We start from the raw sequence: 17,239 nt of genomic DNA, 5'->3' as shown, positions 1-17,239 counted from the left end.
AGGTTGAAAAAGACCTCCAAGATCACCAAGTCCAACCTTTGACTGATCCCCATCTTGTCACCAGCCCAGAGCACTGAGAGCGACATCCAGGCCTTCCTTGGACACCTCCAGGGATGGAGCTTCACCACCAATGATTTGGGTTAGGAGGTCCATAAAGATCACGCTGTCCTACCACCCTGCCATGAGCTGGGACACCTTCCACCTTCCCAGGTTGCTCTAAGTCCTTTCCAACCTGACCTTAAACACTTGGGGATGGGACAGCCCCAGCTTCTCTGGGTACCCTGTGCCAGGGCCTCCCCACCTTCAAAGGGAACCATTTCCTCCTAGGCAATCCTGAAGGAGCACTTTGATGTGGTGAGACTCTGGCCCTTGGAGCCCTGCACAGCCATTGCACGCTGATGGGAGCATTTGTTCAGCAGCGTCACCTGGCCTGAGGAAGGTTGGAGAGGTTTTGCTCAGGTGTGGGAACACTCCTGAGCCCCAGACCTGCATGAACCCTGTGGTTCTGCATTTGGGAATGATTCTGGTTCTGGAAAGCTGCTCTTTCCCAAGGCCATGTGCTGCTCCCTCTCAACTGCTTGGCTTTAGTGTTTACAGCAATGAAAAGGAAAAAGCCCCCAGAAATCCATCAGATTCACTTCAAAGCTCAGGCTCCATGAGAAGACCTCAATCCTTTTCTTCTCCAAAGGGAAAGCAGTGGGAGCTCCTGTCTGGAGTGTATGGTAACGATCCAACTTGCCAATGTGTGAACAATCCAAATGTAAAACTTCTCTGAGGAGAAACTAAACCAGGGGTCACATCCAAAGGGAAGGCTCAGAGCTGTCCTGTGGCAGCAGCAAGTGGATGGGCACCCCAAGGATGAGCAGTGTCTGCTGCCAGGGCTGTAGTGACAGCAAGAAAACAGAATTATCCCAAATAGCTGCTCTGTGTGTTTCTGCTGGGTAACACAGGATTGGAGTTGTGCTGGCACTGGGAAACTGACTGTGATGTTCTGGAGAAGAGGTGAAAAGCTCAGGACCAAGTGGCACCACTGGGCAGCTCTGGCCGTGGAGCAGCCCTGGTGGCTCTGCTCTGGGCATTGCCATGCTCAGCTGAAGAGGGAAGGGCTGGATGTGCTGCTCCAGGCTGGAGCAGCAGAGCAGGGCAGCTCTCTCTGCATCTGCTCCTGTTCACACATTGGGAGTCTTCGTGTAGGATTAAGAAAGGCTGGAGGAGCTCAGCCACTGCGCTGGTGGGAACAGCAGTGCTTTAAATAGAGGAGTCTGAGCACTCACATCGTGTCTGGGTGCAATTCAAAGATTTGCAGTACCTTGGTTGCCCTCCTCTCACTTTGTTTGGCTGATGTAGGCGTATTTTTGTTTTTACTCGCTTCTCTGTCCTATATTGTCCCTTTTCTTTCCAGTAATGTTGACTGCTCCATCTGCTTATTTATCAGCCCCAGTTCGAACGCGAATTTCAATTAGCAATCTGCTTTGTTTAGTTTTGTTTTAAACAAGGCATTGAGAGCTCCAACAAAGCTTTAATACATAAAGCTACTTGTAATGCAGCTGTTTAAGCTCTTCCATCATATCCATGAACAAAATGAATTCTACTGCTATCAAGATTCATCTGATGAATTAGGTTTAATCCTCCTCTACTGTAGCAGATGGAAGGCACTTCAACAAAGACAGAAAGATTTCAAATGACTGAGATGGAAAATGGTCTTTGCTCAGGTGCTTCAGAGACATAAAAGAGACTCAAACCTCATGTAGTAAGAAATAATTCATCCAGCAACCAGAAAAGCAGTCCCTGGATTTCTGCACTCATTCCTGATCCTGATGCTTCTCTTTTGGGTCTGAGGTCACAAGTTATGGGTGTGGAGGCAGAGAAGAGGGAGACTACCTGTGCAGGAGCATCCCAGGTGGGAATGTGATTCCCTGAATCCCACCTATCCTGGTTTGCAATACCGTGTGCCTGAGGCCCTGCCAGCTTCGTGATCATCCGATGTGGACAACCAGGATCCCTCACAGGAAGGGCTTCTCTGTCGTGGTTGTGTTTGCTAAACGAGGATTTAATTGCTGGGAGTTTGGGGTGGACTCCAAACCCAACATCACAGAGTGATTTGGGTTGGAAGGGACCTTACATCCCATTCCATCCCTGCCATGGCAGGGACACCTTCCACTGTCCCAGGCTGCTCCAAGCCCCATCCAGTCCAGCCTTGGGCAGTGCCAGGGATCCAGGGGCAGCCACAGCTCCTCTGGGCATCCTGTGCCAGGGTCTCCCCATCCTCACTCACTTCTTAAGAACAATTTCTTTCTAAGATCTAATCTAAATTTCTCCTTTTTAAAACTGCTCCCCCAATCATAGATCCCTTCAACACCCTGTCAGTAGCAAATGTGTCTGAATTTCGTTTAGGTGGGATTAAAACAAAGCCTGTGCTGAGCTGAACGGGTGCATCCCCAGCACCATAACTCAGCAGTTACCGTGCCCAGCACTCTGAGGTAACAACAATCCCACACCTGGCACACCGGGCAATGGAAAAACAGCCCCGCGGGTCAGGTAACGGCTCCGTGTGCCGGGCAGGCTGTTCTCGGGTGTAAACCGATCCCTGCCCAGCATCCTCCGCCGTGTGTCCTCCATCCCGAGTGCGCTCGCCATGCTGGGATGGAGGGAAGCTGCGGGAGCTCCGGGATGGACGCGGTCCATCCCGGGAGGGCTGAGGAAGGGTGCCAGGACTTTCCATCCCGCGCAGCTCCCACCTGCGCGGGCTCCGCTGTGCGCTGAGCGGCGGGCAGGGCTCGGTGCGCTGATGAGCGCTGATGAGCGGGCGCGCTAATTGCGGGTCCCGCGGGGGCGGGCGCTGGGGCGGGGCGGGGGGGTCCGGTCCCGCCGCCGGGGCCGCTCTGTATAACCCGTCTCCCGGCAACGGCGGCCGCGTCACTTCCTGGGGAGCCGCGGGCGAGCGCACGGACAGGTGGAGCGGCGGGGCCGGCCGGCACCGGTGCTGCCCGGGGGGCTGCGCTCCTGCCCCGCCCGGGTCCGCTCCTGCCCGCCTCGGCTGCGCTCCTCCCCGGCGCGCCCCGGTCCGGCCGCTCCATCCTCCGGCGCGGTTCTGGTGCCGCGGCGATGAGCGCGGAGCTGGACGGCGTGTCCGTGCACTCCTCCTCCTCCTCGTCGGGCTCGCTGGGCTCGGCGGCGGGGCCGGCGCCGCGGCCGCTCTCGGCGAACGTGCGGCGGCTGCACCAGGCGCTCACGGCGCTGCTGAGCGAGGCGGAGCGGGAGCGCTTCATCCTCTGCCTCAACGCCTACCACGGCCGCCGCAACGTCTGCGACCTGGTGCGCTCCCTGCGCGCCCTCCTCGACGGGCCCCGCCGCCGGCAGCTGCTGCCGCTGCTGCGCCTCGTCCTGCCGCGCTCCGACCAGCTCCTCTTCGACCAGTACACGGCCGAGGGGCCCTACCTGCCGCCGCCCGGCCGCCCCCCGCCGCCCCCCGCCCCGCCGCCGGTGGTCCCGGGCGAGCTGCGGCAAGTGACGCTCCGCCGGAGCAAAGCCCACGAGGGTCTGGGCTTCAGCATCCGCGGCGGCGCCGAGCACGGCGTGGGCATCTACGTGTCGCTGGTGGAACCGGGCTCTCTGGCCGAGCGGGAGGGGCTGCGCGTCGGCGATCAGATCCTGGGGGTCAACGGCAAGTCCCTGGACAGGGTGACCCACGCCGAGGCGGTCAAGGTAAGGCGGCTCCGCTCTAGGCTCCGGGGGATGTTTCCTCCATCCCGCCTTGTCCCGAGCTCCGCTGCGCGCCCCGTCCCGCTCTGCCTCTCCGGTGCCTGTCTGTGTCTCCCCGCTCCTCCCTTCCCTCCCTGGGTCTTATCCCGTCCATCCCTGTCCCTCCCCGGCTCCATCCCCGTCAGCCGCTGGGACCGGAGCCCCCCGGTGCCGCTCCCCGGGACGCGGCGCTGGGAGCCCGCAGCCCTCGGCGGAGCGGAGCCGCTCCGGGTTTGCATCGCGCCGGCGACACCGTGCGGGACCGGCCGTGCGCGGAGCCCGGCCGGAAAGTTTGCGGTGGCGATAGCGGTGCCACCCACGGCAGGGACCGGGCTGCGGGGGTGGCTCCGGGCACGGCAGGGTTGTCCTGCGCTTTGGTCGCGCCTCTGAAATGCAGCGGTGCCTGCTCGCGGTTCGCCTGCAGCCTGGGAAGCTCGTGGAAGCTGGAAATCTGCGTGAGCCGGGTTTTAAGGGACGTACTCCAGCCGCTCTAGTGGGTTTCTCCTTGCAAAGATAGGGAAACTGAGGAACGGAGAAGCAGAACAGACCTCCCCAAAGGCTGCCCGAGGCAGGAGCAGATCCCCGATTCCCCTTTGAATGTTCCAGGGGGAGAAGGAGAACGGTTACACAACTGAACTGAGGGCTCCCGCTCTCCCAGCACGGCTCCACATGCCCTGGAGACCTGTTGTAGCCCATAGCAGCATGGGGGCTGTCGATAAAAGCTGTAATGTGGGGGGAGAACTCCATAAACTGTGGGATTTTCGCCTGAAACGCGAGGTTCTGAGGCAAACCCAGGTCTGAGTGTCCCAAACCGTTCCCAGAGCTGATCTTGTGGCCGGTGGGCTCTGCTCGGAATGTTCCCGAGGCACAAACCTATCGAATTGGAGAATCGACTTTTAGAGCAGCAATTTGTAGGCAGCGTGTGGAGAGCTGGGATCTGGCGTGACTAGGCTGTTCTCCAGCTGTTTGTGCTTTAATTTTTCCATTATAAGCTAAAGTGGTTCTGTTGGGAGCCTGTTCCATGTGGAGCCTTCCTCTGACAGCACATTAATCTTGCACAGCTTTGAACACTTCTTCCCTGCCGACCTGTGTGTTCCCTGCCCCGGCTTTAAATCAGTGCCCTGGGCAAGGGCACGACTTCCAGGCTGGAAATGACTCCCTGGCAATCCTGACAGCAGAGTAAAGGTTTGTAGGAATTATTTTCCTCGTGTTCCTAATGATAGGACAACAGCAGGGTAAGCTTTCAGTTGTTAGTCTGCAATTTTGTGGCTTGGAGATTGCAAGCCCCACATATTTTGTTATGGCATTGGGATGGAGAGGAACCAGGTGTCAGGAATGCTCTACTCCATGACTTCATCTCCAATTCATCCCACTCTGCTGGGTAATTCACATCACTTTCTGTTTGTTCTCTAATATAATGTAATTGATGCCTTTTAGACATTATTAATTTTGAGTGAAACTAAGTGCTTCCTGCACAGAAATAATTCCTGGAGGACGTGGCTTGCCAAGAGCTATATTTTGTTAATATGATCCTGATAGGAAAAAGCAGCTTAGAAATTGTCTCCTTGTGAGCTGAACTTCTTTCAGCAACAAATTCATCACTTGCCCTCTGCAGGCACCTTCTTGAGCTCCTGGGTTCTTTCTACATCTAGGGGGGTTTTTATGACCCACGTCGTGATGGTGGAAACATTTTGCTTGTGAAGAGTGGCAGAGTGATTTACAGTACAGCTCTATTAAATCCTTCTGAGGTTCTAAAATGAACCAAGTGTTAATTTGCCCTCAGATGCTCCATTTGGGAGGGGGGAAATGAAGAGATCACCTTCAGCAATGCTCAAGAGCAGCATTTGAAGGTTTGAGGTACAAATACCTCAGCCCGATGTTTTGGGTGTCATTCAGAGTGGCACAGCTGCAGGGACAAGAGGTGGTGATGGGTGATGGCTTCGTTTTGTGCTCTCTGCTTCCCTTTGAAACCTGGGATCTGGGGCACTGACAGCTCTGCAAAGGCCCCTGGCTGTGGTGTCTGCCCTCCTGAGGCACAGCCAGCCTCGCTGTGTCCTGCCCTCCCCACTGTGGCTCTTGGTCTGCCCTGCAGTGGGGCAGCGTTGGATGGCCAACATCAGCTCTGCTGGTCAGAGCTTGGTGCTCATAACCCCACGACTGGGGATTTGATCCCTTTCTTGGCCGTTCACTCAAGAGTTGGACTCGATGATCCTTGTGATGCCTTCCAACTCAGATTATTCTGTGACAAACCAGAGCTGGGTTGGTCCTGGAAGTCGAGCGCACGCCGTAACGGAGAGAGACAAAGCTGAGGAGAGAGACTTCGTTAACACAAGCCCCTGGCTGTGTGGCTGATGTCTCAGACACTCTCAGCCCCAGAGGAGGGGCTGTTCTCCCCCGGCAGAACGTGTCTGATGGAGCTCAGCTCCGCTCCCTGCCGTGCTCGGGCTCCTCTTCCCCCGCTGTCCTGCGGCCAGCAGCTGTCTGCCCGGGGAGCCCCGCTGTCCTCACAGGCACGGCGTGCCGTGCTGACAGAAGTTGTCAGAGCTCGTTCTTGGGGCGGTGCAGAGCTCGGGAAGGATCCCGGGCTGAGCGTGACAAACTTCCCGAGCCGCGGATGCGCTCGGTGCCCGCCGGGGTGCTCCAGGTGCCCGGCTGTGGCTGTGGCAGCTGCTCAGGCAGAGCAGGGAATAAACGCCATGGCTGCATTTGCTTGTGCAGCCTTGGATGAGCGTTCCCACGGCAGCCACTGCCTGCCTTTTTCAAGTCGTGCTGGGTCTGTTGCCTTTCCGTGCGTGTCTGGCCGTGCAGGAACAGCCCAGCTGCTTTTATCCCTTCTCTCCAGGATGCTGGCAGTGGGGTAGCGGCAATTTCTGTTCACTCCTGGAATTTTCAGGCATCGCTCGGTGATGCACCCAAAGTGAATCGTGGCAGCAGATGAGAGCTGCCACAGCACTGGGCTAAGTGACCTGTGTGATGTCCCAGCCCAAAACTCACTGCTGGCCTGCCACCACTGCACTGGTGTTTGCAGATGTTTCCAGTGTAAATTAGATAAAAAGTGCCATTCTGACTTCAACCACAAGATTACCTCAGCTCTCCAAATCAATTCCCTTAATGACCAGCTCCTTAACCTTTACGTGAGCACGGGAGTTTTATGCCTTGTCTCCTCTGAGCTCGGCTGTGCCATCCAAATCCAAATTAAATGACTCCATTACAATTACGGCTCCATCATTGTGGCATTCATGAGTGCACTTTAGCAAAAGATCACCAGCATTTGAATTATGGGGTAAGTGGAGAAGTTTGTGTTGTCTGCCATATTTTTAGAGCTCACTTGGCTTTTATCAGCCTTGCTATTTAGAGTGTTATATTATGTCTATACACTATATATATATATACATATTTTACTATTTATGGTGTATATGCTGCTATATTTGAGCATATACTGCTATATTTTAGCACTTGTACTGAAAGTTTGTATTGATAAGCCTTTTATCCAGAGGACTTAAACAAGGTGTTTGTGGCTTTAGACAATCAAAATTACCAGGCAGGTGTTTTCTCAGTGCTCTGGGGTTGGCATTAAATTCCCACTCCTTTCTCCCCCACCCTTTACCTTTCTTGTTTTGCTGTAGGTTTTTATGTTCTTTGAATAAAAAGACATTTAGGGAGGGAGGGGATGAGAGAAAGTGAAAAGTGGAAAAATCCCTGCTTTAGGATTTGGCTTAATGAGCTACACCAGCCCCAGAGAGCTGCACTGGTCCCACCACTGGCCCAGCTGTTCCTGCTGACAGCTGGGCAGATCTGGATCAGCTTGAGCAAAATCCCCAAAACTCCACTAATTTGGATGTGCTGGGCTTGGGGAGTCTGGTTCTTTGGTGTTGGTGTAAATCTGTGATGGCTTTGCCAAAGTCACTGGGCTGGAATTGAGTTTATTCTGGAGGAACTGGAGCAGTTAAGTGCCCTGGCTTGGGTATTTCATCTGTGCAGAGAGGCTGGAGGGGCTGGGGAAAGCTTGGGATGAGGCTGACAAGGCAGAGGGGTCCAGGATGTGGCACTGCCAGCCTGTCCTGTGTCCCTGTGACAGTCCTGCCTGGGAAGGGAGGGGGATCACATCCAGGGAGTCTCCTCCTCTCCCTGACCTGTGAGGGAAGGAGATTGAATCAAGGGTACCACATCACACCCCAGGGATAGAGGGGGATCTCATCCCCAGCCACCCCATCTCTGCTCCAGCAGAGCTTTTCACTCCCTCCATCCCTTCCATCTCCTGCTCTGATGGAAGTGTCAAGTGGGCATTTAAAAATAATTAAAAGGAGATTAAAATTCCTTTTATGTCCTATTACTGTGGGTTTTCCCGCTGGCAAACAAAGTGATCTCTTTAGAGATTGTAATATTTCATAAGAAAGGACCCCAGGTGTGGGATTGCCAAAAGACCTCTGAGAAACGACAGCAGAGATGTGCAGCCCTAAGCCTCAAACATATTGAGAGCCATTTTTCTTTCCAGCCCGCTTCCAATAAAGCAAATTTCATGTTGCTTTTTCTTGTGATGCCTGATAAATTGATCACCATGACCTGACGCTGCTTATTTAATCACCACAGCACTGGGGGGCACTGCTCAGGGCAGTGAGTGCAGCTTGGTTTGGTTGGGTTTTGATCCTTCCGAGTGCTTGGAGCTGTGGCTGATCAGCCAGAGCAGGGCTGGGGTGCTGAGGGGTGCAGGCAATGCATTGATCCCTGGTTCTGTGAACACTTCAGCCCTGTTCCTTTAACTGCTGCGTGCCTATCGCAGGCTCTGTGTTTTTAGAAGGCACCAAAGAAAGAGGCTTGAAACTTCTCCCCTTCCCCAGGGAGCTGGGGGAGCTGGAGCATGGAAAAGAAGGATGTGACTAGCATCCACCCCAATAGTTAGAGTGGAAATCGCTTCCTGCATCTCTGCATCTGCTTAGAAACAAAAACCCCAAAACTGCACTCAAAAAAAAAGCACTCACAGCTTAAAAGGCAGGTGCTGTGTGATGCCAGGGACTCCTGCTGTGTCCTTCTGTCCTGCAAACAGTTTCCATGTCAGCTCTTGTAGTCAGCTGGACTCAGAGGGACAGCGTGGGGAGTGTAAAGGCACCAGGATCTTCATTTGGAAAAAAGGAGGAGGGAAAATGGTCACTCTGGAGCTTGGAGGCATCTGCATTTAAAATGACTTTTAAAGCTCCTTGAGGGGGAGGGCTGAAGGCAGTGGCAGAGCATGGATGTGGAAGGGCTGCTTCTGGTTCCAGGGCAGATCTGGAGCTGTGGTGGAGCAGGTTTGAGCACTGGAGCTCACCTGGAGCTGCCCACGGTCACTGGGAGCTCCAAAGGAATTCCTGGTGGGACTTGGGCTGGGGTGAAGCTGCACACCCAGCCAGGGGCTGTGGGAACGTGGGCTTGGCTGCTCCACCTGGCTTAGGAGTCAGTTGTATTTGCTGCTCTGCCACTGGTTTCCCTCACTGGGCAAGTTCCTTAGTCATCTGTTTCCCTTCATTTCACCAGCAAATCACAATCAGCCCTAATGAAATCAAACGACTTTATACTGATGCAAAAGATTGGAATGAGGGCCTTAATCTCTCCTCTTCTCATAATGCAGGGATGATAGGACTTGGCACCAGGACTGGCTTGTTCATCAGGGTTAGCATTGTCAGGGCATCCTGGAATTCTTGCAGCATCAATGTTATTTAGTGGGCTCCTTGTAAATAAACAGTTCTGCCTCAGCAGAGAAATTGATAAGATAACCTGGAGGATAAAAGCTTATTTCCTTCTAGTGGCCGTTGGAAGAAAACAAAAGCATCAGAGCTGGTGAATTAAAATATCCTTTACCAGTTCCCCTGTCCTCAGGGATGAGGATGGATTTTCTTGACACTTTCCTCAATGCCACAGAGAATTATTCAGCTCCAAATGCCCTCAGCTGAAGTGACAAATCACCTGCTGCTGTGATTTACCTCAGGTTCTTTGGGCTGGATGCTCTGAGCTCTCCCTGCCAGGAGCACCAGGTGCTTGGTGAGTGCAGGTGAAGCAGAGCCCTGGAGGAGCTCTGGTCCTGCCAGCTGCCCCTTGCTGGGCTCAGGAATTGCCTCGGAGCCCCTGGGGCTGGGAGAGGCTGGAGGGGGCTCTGCTCTGGATGTCCTCGGTGCTTCACCCAGCGTCTTCCTCACTTCCAACATTGATTCATCCAAAGTTTCCCACCCAGGAATTAACCCTGTTTAGACAGTATGGCCTTGTCTGATGGCATTGTCACATTTAGACAATATGGTGCTTCACATCACTCCTTTCAGCATTGCTTGGAGTGGAGCAGAGAGAGAAGACCCGAGGAAGCAGGAGGCAGTGCTTTAATCAGCATTTCCTTTATGCCTCCCCCCTGCCCTCAAAACACCCAAACAGCTTTGGGTTTGCTTTGTTTCCACAATTATGTGGAATTTTCTGTTTTAAGAATCGTCCCCGGCTTGCCTGAGGGCTGGGCAGGGAGCAGCGTGGAGGGGTGGGAGGATGCAGAGTGGAGATGGGGATGGGGAGCTGTCAGCCCTTGGAGGGCTGGGGGGAAGGTGCTGGAGCTAAGATTTCACTTGACCTTTCCCGGTGAAAGGGACGTGGGCTTCCCGATGCCTTGGGGCTAAATGTGTGCAATCACCATAATTACACATCGATTTGCATTGATTTGCATAAGTGCCTCTACTTGAAAGCCCAACTGCTGTCCTTTGCCCTGGGAGAGGGGGAGAGGTTGGACTGAGCCTCCTGCAACTCCTGTTTGTCCTCCTGCAGGGAGACTGTGTCACCCCTGCATCCCTGGTGTCATCCCAGTGTCACCCCTGTGTCCCCTAGAGCCTGGTACCCACTGCTGTTCCTCCATCTGTGCTTCCCTCAGCCTCCTCCTGTGTCCTGCTCTCCCCTCCTGCCTCTGGGTCACCTTCTCCTCGTTCCACTTCTCTCTGTTCCTCCCAGTCAGAGCATTCCAGGCTCCCGGTTCCTCTGCTCACATGCAGCTCCCTGTGCTTCCTCAGGCAACATGTGGCTGGGATAGACTTAAAATCTTGGAATCCCAGCCTGGTTTGGCTTGGAGGGACCTTACAGCTCCTCCAGTTCCATGGACAGGGGCACCTCCCACTGTCCCAGGCTGCTCCCAGCCCTGTCCAACCTGGCCGTGGGCACTGCCAGGGATCCAGGGGCAGCCACAGCTGCTCTGGACAACACTTCTTCCAAAATCTCTCTCAGAACTCTGGGGCAGGGGACAGTCTCTCCTTGCTTCATCTGGCAAATTTGGCCTTAACCAGGTGTGCAGTGGGAGCTGCAATAGCCTTCTATCCATCCTGCCTGCAGCTGATGGTTTTGGGGGCAGGAAATGCCGTGCCTGCTGTCCTGTCTCGGCACAGGAGCCTTTCAGCTGATGTGGCTCAATCCCTCTCTTGTAAAAGTTCCTGCTCCCCTCCGCAGCAGCCACAGGATTCATTCCCCCTGGCAGCAGGATTGTTTTGCTCAGTCCATCCAATCCCACAAGCTTAAACCCCCCTGAGACCAGCAGGAACACCCTGGCATGGAGCAGGAAACAGCGGCTGGACAAACTTCTGCCATCGGCCCTGCACGGTGCCGGAACGCGCTGTAAAAGCTCCCCCTGCCTCCCTCCTGTGGAATTGATGCCTTGTGCAGGCTGATCTAGAACAGAGACCAGACTGAGCTAAAGAATAAAGCAGGGATTTATTAAAGGCCCCAATGGATCCACCTTGGGCAGCACAAGAGCCCAGCCAGGGCTGCACCCAAGATGAACCAAAATGGTCCCAAAATGCACGAGCACTCACGGGGTCTCTCCCTGGGATCAGCTCTGCTCCATTTGCAGATTGCAGTTCATTGTCCAATTCCAGCTTTAGCCCATGCAGTCCCATCCTGCTTGTTTTTCTCTCTTCAGCCCACGTTGTTTGTGCTCCTGGGCCTGAGATTTGGATCATTTGTCCTTGGTCCCCAGCTGGAGCAGGAATTGTTTTGTCTCCCTGCTCTGTGCAGAGAGCTCACCATCCCCTGATAAGAAGCTCAGACCCACACACTAAAGCAGCACAGAACCTGAAAAATAGAAATGCTAAAACCTGAGGCATCAGTGTCTTAGCATTTTTTCCCTTTGCAGCTTTATTTCTAAACCTGTGCCTTACTTTTTGGGGTCGTGCTGCCAAATTCCTGGTTCTCTGCTGGCTGATAACCTCAGCACTGACCTTTGGCACTCACCAGCAGAGGGATGCCCATTATCCCGTGTCCATTATCCCATAGCCATTATTCCATTATCCAATACCCACTATCCCATGCCCATTATCCCGTGCCCATCATCCCAGAGCCAAACCTGAGGACAGCTCCAGGCTGGGAAAAGCAGCTGGAGGAGGAGGAGGATGGCTCATGGTTAATGCTCCCAGTATCCAACTGAGACCTTCCCACTCCGAGCTCCCCGGCTGCTCCTTTAGGAGAAGGTGAGGTGAGGGGCTGTCCCTGCCCCAGGCAGGTTCGGGCAGCTGCCAGGAGCATCCTGGTGATTCACTGCCATTCCTTTCTGGCAGCTGTGCTCCTGGGGGGGGTTTTGGAGGTGTTTTTACACAGCCTCTCAGGGCCCTTGGCAAGTGGGGAATAAGAGGGGGAAAGGGTGAAGATGGGAGAGGAAAGCCCTCAGTGGTGTCAGACCTGCAGGGTTTCAGAAGGGTGGCAGCTGCCTCTCTGGATCCCAGGAAAGAACAGGGTGTACTGGGAGCTGATTGGGTTTTCTGGGGTTTTTGGAGGTAATTGTGGCACACGAGATGTGTGTTTCCTATTTTGATCAGTTTAAACGATCTCCTTCCCTCTCAGAGGGCTTGATAATTAAATAGTGTTGTTAGGGGATCAGTGGCCTCATGGAATCAATCTGCCCCTCTCTCTGGCACTTGCTGCTTCTGCTGACATTTCTGGGCAGTTGGTGACTGTTTCTCTGCTAAAGGTTTTGGCACTGATTCCAGATTCATATCAATGATTTCTGTAAGCTGGGCTGCTGGCAGTTGAGCTTGCACACTCTGCTGCCAGCCCTAAACCTGCCACCCCATGGTCCTCAAACATATCAGAGATGGGGCAAAGCCAAATCTTATCTGAGGCTGCAAATCCCTGCAATAGCTTGAGAAAGGAGATGGAGATGCAGCCTGCACTGCCTGATTCTGCCCAGAGCATTAAGGAGGTGGGATTGGTTATTTAGGGGCAGCTGGGTGAGGTTCAGTGCCCTTCATGTCCCAAAAAACTCAGAGGATGAGTTCTGCTGTGGCTTTGTGGGTACCTCTGCAGTCAGTGCACATAGGACAATTTGTGTGTCTGGGAGGAAGAAGTTTTCCCTTGTAGAATTCCCACCCAGAGCCTGCCCTTGTGATGTCCCCCTGTGCTGGGCACTGCTGGGGCCACCTCAAATCCTCTGTCCAGTTCTGGGCCTGTCGATTTGGGAAGGACCTTGAGGGGCTGGAGCGTGTCCAGGACAGGGAACGGAGCTGGGGAAGGGGCTGGAGGTGGCACTGAGTGCTCTGGCTGGGAACAAGGTGGGGATTTGGGACAGGTTGGATTTGATGGTCTGGGAGGTCTTTTCCAACCTCAGTGACCCTGGGATTCTATGATTAGAACTCTGCTTAAAAGCTCCTCCTTTTGTCCCAGGAAGCTGATGGTCTCTGGGGGCAGGTTCTGGACCTCTCTCTTGCTGTTCTGCCCTCATAAGCAGGGCTGGCAGCAAAATCAGCATGGGAGGGCTGGTGCCAGCCTGGTGGCACTGTGGCACCTCGCTGGGAATGGGGACAGTGAAGTGCTCAAAGCAGCAGCAGGGCACAGGGACCAGCAGGATAAAGGCTTCCAAGGGAGGAGAACACAGTGGGGAAACCTTCTTTGGGCTCCTGTCCCACTGCTCAGTCTCTGCACTGGAAGTTCTTCCTCATGTCCAGGTGGAACTTTCTGGGATCAGTTCCTGCCCATTCCTCCTGTCCCATTGCTGGGCCCTGGAGCAGAACCTGGGCCCTGCTCTGAGCCCTCCCTGCACACAGGGCTGGGGTCTGGCCTTGGTAAAACCTTGGGGAAAAACCCCAAAATAAAAGGGAAGTGCAGCATTTCTCCCTGTGCAGGGAGATGGATGGAAACTCTGCTCTCCTGGAGCTCAGCACAGCAGCTGCTGCTGGATTCTGTCCTGGCTTGGATGCAGGTGGAAGCTTCTCCCCCTTGGCTCACCTGGTGCCTCGTCACTCTGCAGCTCCTGGTGCCAAGTGCTTTGTTAAAGTCAGGTTCAGAGCGTGGCTGCACACAGGTTTTGTAGCTGTGTGCCAGATCCTGTCCCCAGGCCGCTGTCCTTCAGTGTGGATCATCTGCTGTGCTGTTGTCCCAGGGAAACTGAGGCAAAGCTGCTTCACTCTCATCTCCTCTCCCAGCCGTGGCAGCTGCAGCTTAAAGAGCTGCTGCCTGATGGACACAGAACTTCCTGGCAGCTCAGATGTTTGAGCAGAACTGACTTTAGTGGTCACCAGGCTGGGGAAGGGATTTGCACCCTCACAGGGAAGAGTTTCTTCCCAATCTCCAATCTAATTCTGCCATCCCTCAGCGTGAAGCCATTCCCCCTTGTCCTATTTATACACATCCCTTCTAAAAGTCCCTTAAAAATCTTTTGTGGGTGTCACTGTTCTCCCCCAGCTGTGATCACCCAAAGGGTCTCCAAAAGGTGCAGGTCAGGAGGTGACTGGTCCAAAAGGTGTGTCCTGAGGGGCTGCTAAGTGAGTGAGGGTCTCTGATGGGCTCCTCTTGCAGCCCTGGGCATGAGCAGGGAGGGTTTTTGGGAAGGAAACTGTGCTGGACTGGAAACTCCTTCTCACTGAGTACAGGAGGGACCTCAGTAAATGCACAAAGGACTCTGCAGAGTGTCCCCAGCCTGCTGCAGTGCTGCCTCTCTGGGAGACACTGTCACCAGCAGTGTCCTGCTGGCATTCCCAGCCTCCGTTCACTCCCGTGCCCCCCTTGGATGGAGCCCTGGCTCTGTGCAGCTGCTCTCCCCCCCTCGGGCTCTCTGCTGTCACCTTCACGCATAAAACATCTCCCTGAGCCCAGATCCTCCTTCCTGGTGGCCCTGTCAAGGGAGCTTCAGGGAGACATAAAAATCCCGGTGTAAATCTCTGGCCTCTCATCCCTGCTAATTTCCCTGTGCCTCCAGAGAGCAGCTCTGCTGCTGTGCCTGCCCTGCCAGGGGATGACATTTGGCTCAGGCTAAATGGCTCTGCCAGGCTTCATCAGCCACCCCTGCCCTGTCCCTGGGGCAGCTGGGACACTCCAGGGTGCCCAGGGTGGAACCAGCCTGTGCCTGGTCCCTCCTCCCATGCCCAGTCCCTTCTCCCGTGCCCAGTCCCTTCTCCCATGCCCAGTCTCTCGTGTGTGGTACAAACCCCGTGGTTTCCTGTGCTCCTTCTCCTCCCTGCCAGGATGGATTCTCTGGGGAAGGGAGGGAAGGGGATCCCTGTGCCATGTCCAGTCTTTCCCTAAACACCTCCAGGGATGGGCACTCCAATGTTTAGTCACCCACTCCATGGGGAAATTCCTGCTGCTGTCCTCCCTGAGCCGTTCCCTCTGCTCCTGTCCCTGTTCCCTGGAGCACAGCCCAACCCCCCGGCTGTCCCCTCCTGTCAGGAGCTGTGCAGAGCCACAAGGTCCCCCCTGAGCCTCCTTTGCTCCAGGCTGAGCCCCTTCCCAGCTCCCTCAGCCTCTCCTGGGGCTCCAGACCCTTCCCAGCTCCGTTCCCTGCCCTGAACATGCTCCAGTTCTTCCTTTGTGAGGCCCAGAACTGGACACAGGCACAGGGGTACAGTAATGTTCTGCAGTCTCCAAAGAGGTTTTATAGAGATGGCTCCAGTTTGGATGAACAAAGAACATTTCAGGGGGTTCTGTACCCCATCTGACAAGGATCCCTTGCCCTCGTAGCTCTGGGGTTGGTGAGAAGGGTCCCTGCCACCGCCAGCTCATTGATTTCTGTGGAGTTCAGCCCCTTCTGAGCCTGGCTCAGGAAGCTGCTCTGTGCCCTGAAGCCTGCCACAGCCACGGTGCCCATGGGAGAGGGGTCCCCTGGAATGGGCAGAGGGCTCAGAACCTGCTCCATCATCCCAGAGAGACCTGGGCAGGATGGAGCATGGGGAGCAGCCCAGCTGGGCTCCGAGTGCCCAGGGAGGGAGGAGATGCCAGCAGGGATGTGTTTGAGGGCCTGGGAAGCTGCAGGAACAGGGGCTGGAGGGGGGAGCAGCCCAGGGGGCTGAATGCTCTGCGGGTGTCCCCACTGGTTTTGCAGTCCTTGTGGCAGCCCTCAGGCACATGGTGACCTTGGGAGCATGTGACAGGTTTGCAGCCAGGTTGCTGTGTGTGGTGGAGATGCTGAGCTGGGCTTTGAGCTGGATTCTCTGTGCTCTGCCAGGGAGGAGCAGCAGTGCTGCCAGGCCAGGGCTGGGATGCAGCCAGCCCACTATTCCTGACAATTTACCCGTTCCTGAGGAGCTGCTGCTTTTAGTCCTTCCCAGGCACAAGCTTTGCTCAGCAGCTTCTCTTCTCAGTGGGGACAGCAGACCTTGCAGGGCAGCTCATCAAAATGATGTACACATGGGAAAAAAACCCCAAACACCTCCTTTCTGAGAGCAGATCTGCAGTGCTGGTGTCCCTGAGGCCTCTGGAGGGATCAGCACTTACAGCTGTCCCCAGGGAGAACTCCTCCATGTTAATTGAAGTTTCTGTGTCAGCTTCTCACAGTGGAAGCTGCGGGGGCAGGGCAGCGATTGCAGATCACCTCCTCTGGCCCCCAAGGTCATCTCTCTGTGTGCTGGTTTAAGTGTGAGTATGTATTTAGTAATTATTCCTCTCCTTAATTGAGTGCTTGTGCTGGGGCAGGCAGCTGGTAACTCAGTGGCTGAATTTCTGGGAGTGCTGTCCATGTTCCCTGGAGGCACCAGGAGCTCTTCCAGTGGCGGAGGCTGGGGCTGTGGGGACAGAGCTGGGGCTGAGCTGAGCCTTTTCCCACACTGGTTGTGTCTGCTGCCAGCACAGTCACTGAGAGGCTGATATCCACGTTCAGCCTGGAGGGGAGAAGGCTGCAGGAGACCTTGGAGCACTTTCCAGTGCCTAAAGGGGCTCCTGTATTAGGGGAAGGTGAAGTGAGGGGGCTGGAGAGGACTTGGGACAAGGGTCAGTGCTGCTGTCCTCCAGCACTGCTCTGACTCCTCTCCAGAGCTGCAGGAGCTGCTCAGTGCCAGGTTCAGCCATCCTGGCCGTGGCTCTGCCCACCTCACCTCCCCTCTCTGCTCCACTCTGCTCCTTCCTGGCTGATGGGAAAGCTTTTCTCTGTGTTTTCTCGGCAGCAGCTTTGCCTTCACTCTGTTGCAGCCAGGAGAGAACAGAAAAATCCCAGCTTTTTATGCAGCTCCATCATTCAGCTGATGGCTGCAGAGGAGCTGGAGATCCTGAAGCCTCCAGAAGTGCAAATCTGTGGGATTCACAT

General features: G+C 54.9%; 1 protein-coding gene across 1 annotated transcript in view; it reads left to right on the top strand.

Annotated features, from left to right (window-relative positions):
* The first annotated feature begins 2,978 nt into the window (after positions 1-2,978).
* WHRN (whirlin) overlaps positions 2,979-17,239 on the top strand; it is a 50,894-nt gene continuing 36,633 nt past the window's right edge. Inside the window, exon 1 of the mRNA XM_041406694.1 lies at positions 2,979-3,705. Within this exon, the coding sequence (XP_041262628.1) occupies positions 3,106-3,705 (600 nt within the window). The 5' untranslated portion in view covers positions 2,979-3,105. The remainder of the gene's footprint in view (positions 3,706-17,239) is intronic.

Source organism: Onychostruthus taczanowskii, unplaced genomic scaffold, assembly GCF_017590055.1.
Source record: "Onychostruthus taczanowskii isolate IOZ18803 unplaced genomic scaffold, ASM1759005v1 scaffold25, whole genome shotgun sequence".
Classification (NCBI taxonomy): Eukaryota; Metazoa; Chordata; class Aves; order Passeriformes; family Passeridae; genus Onychostruthus; species Onychostruthus taczanowskii.
This window is presented reverse-complemented; position numbering and strand designations above follow the sequence as displayed.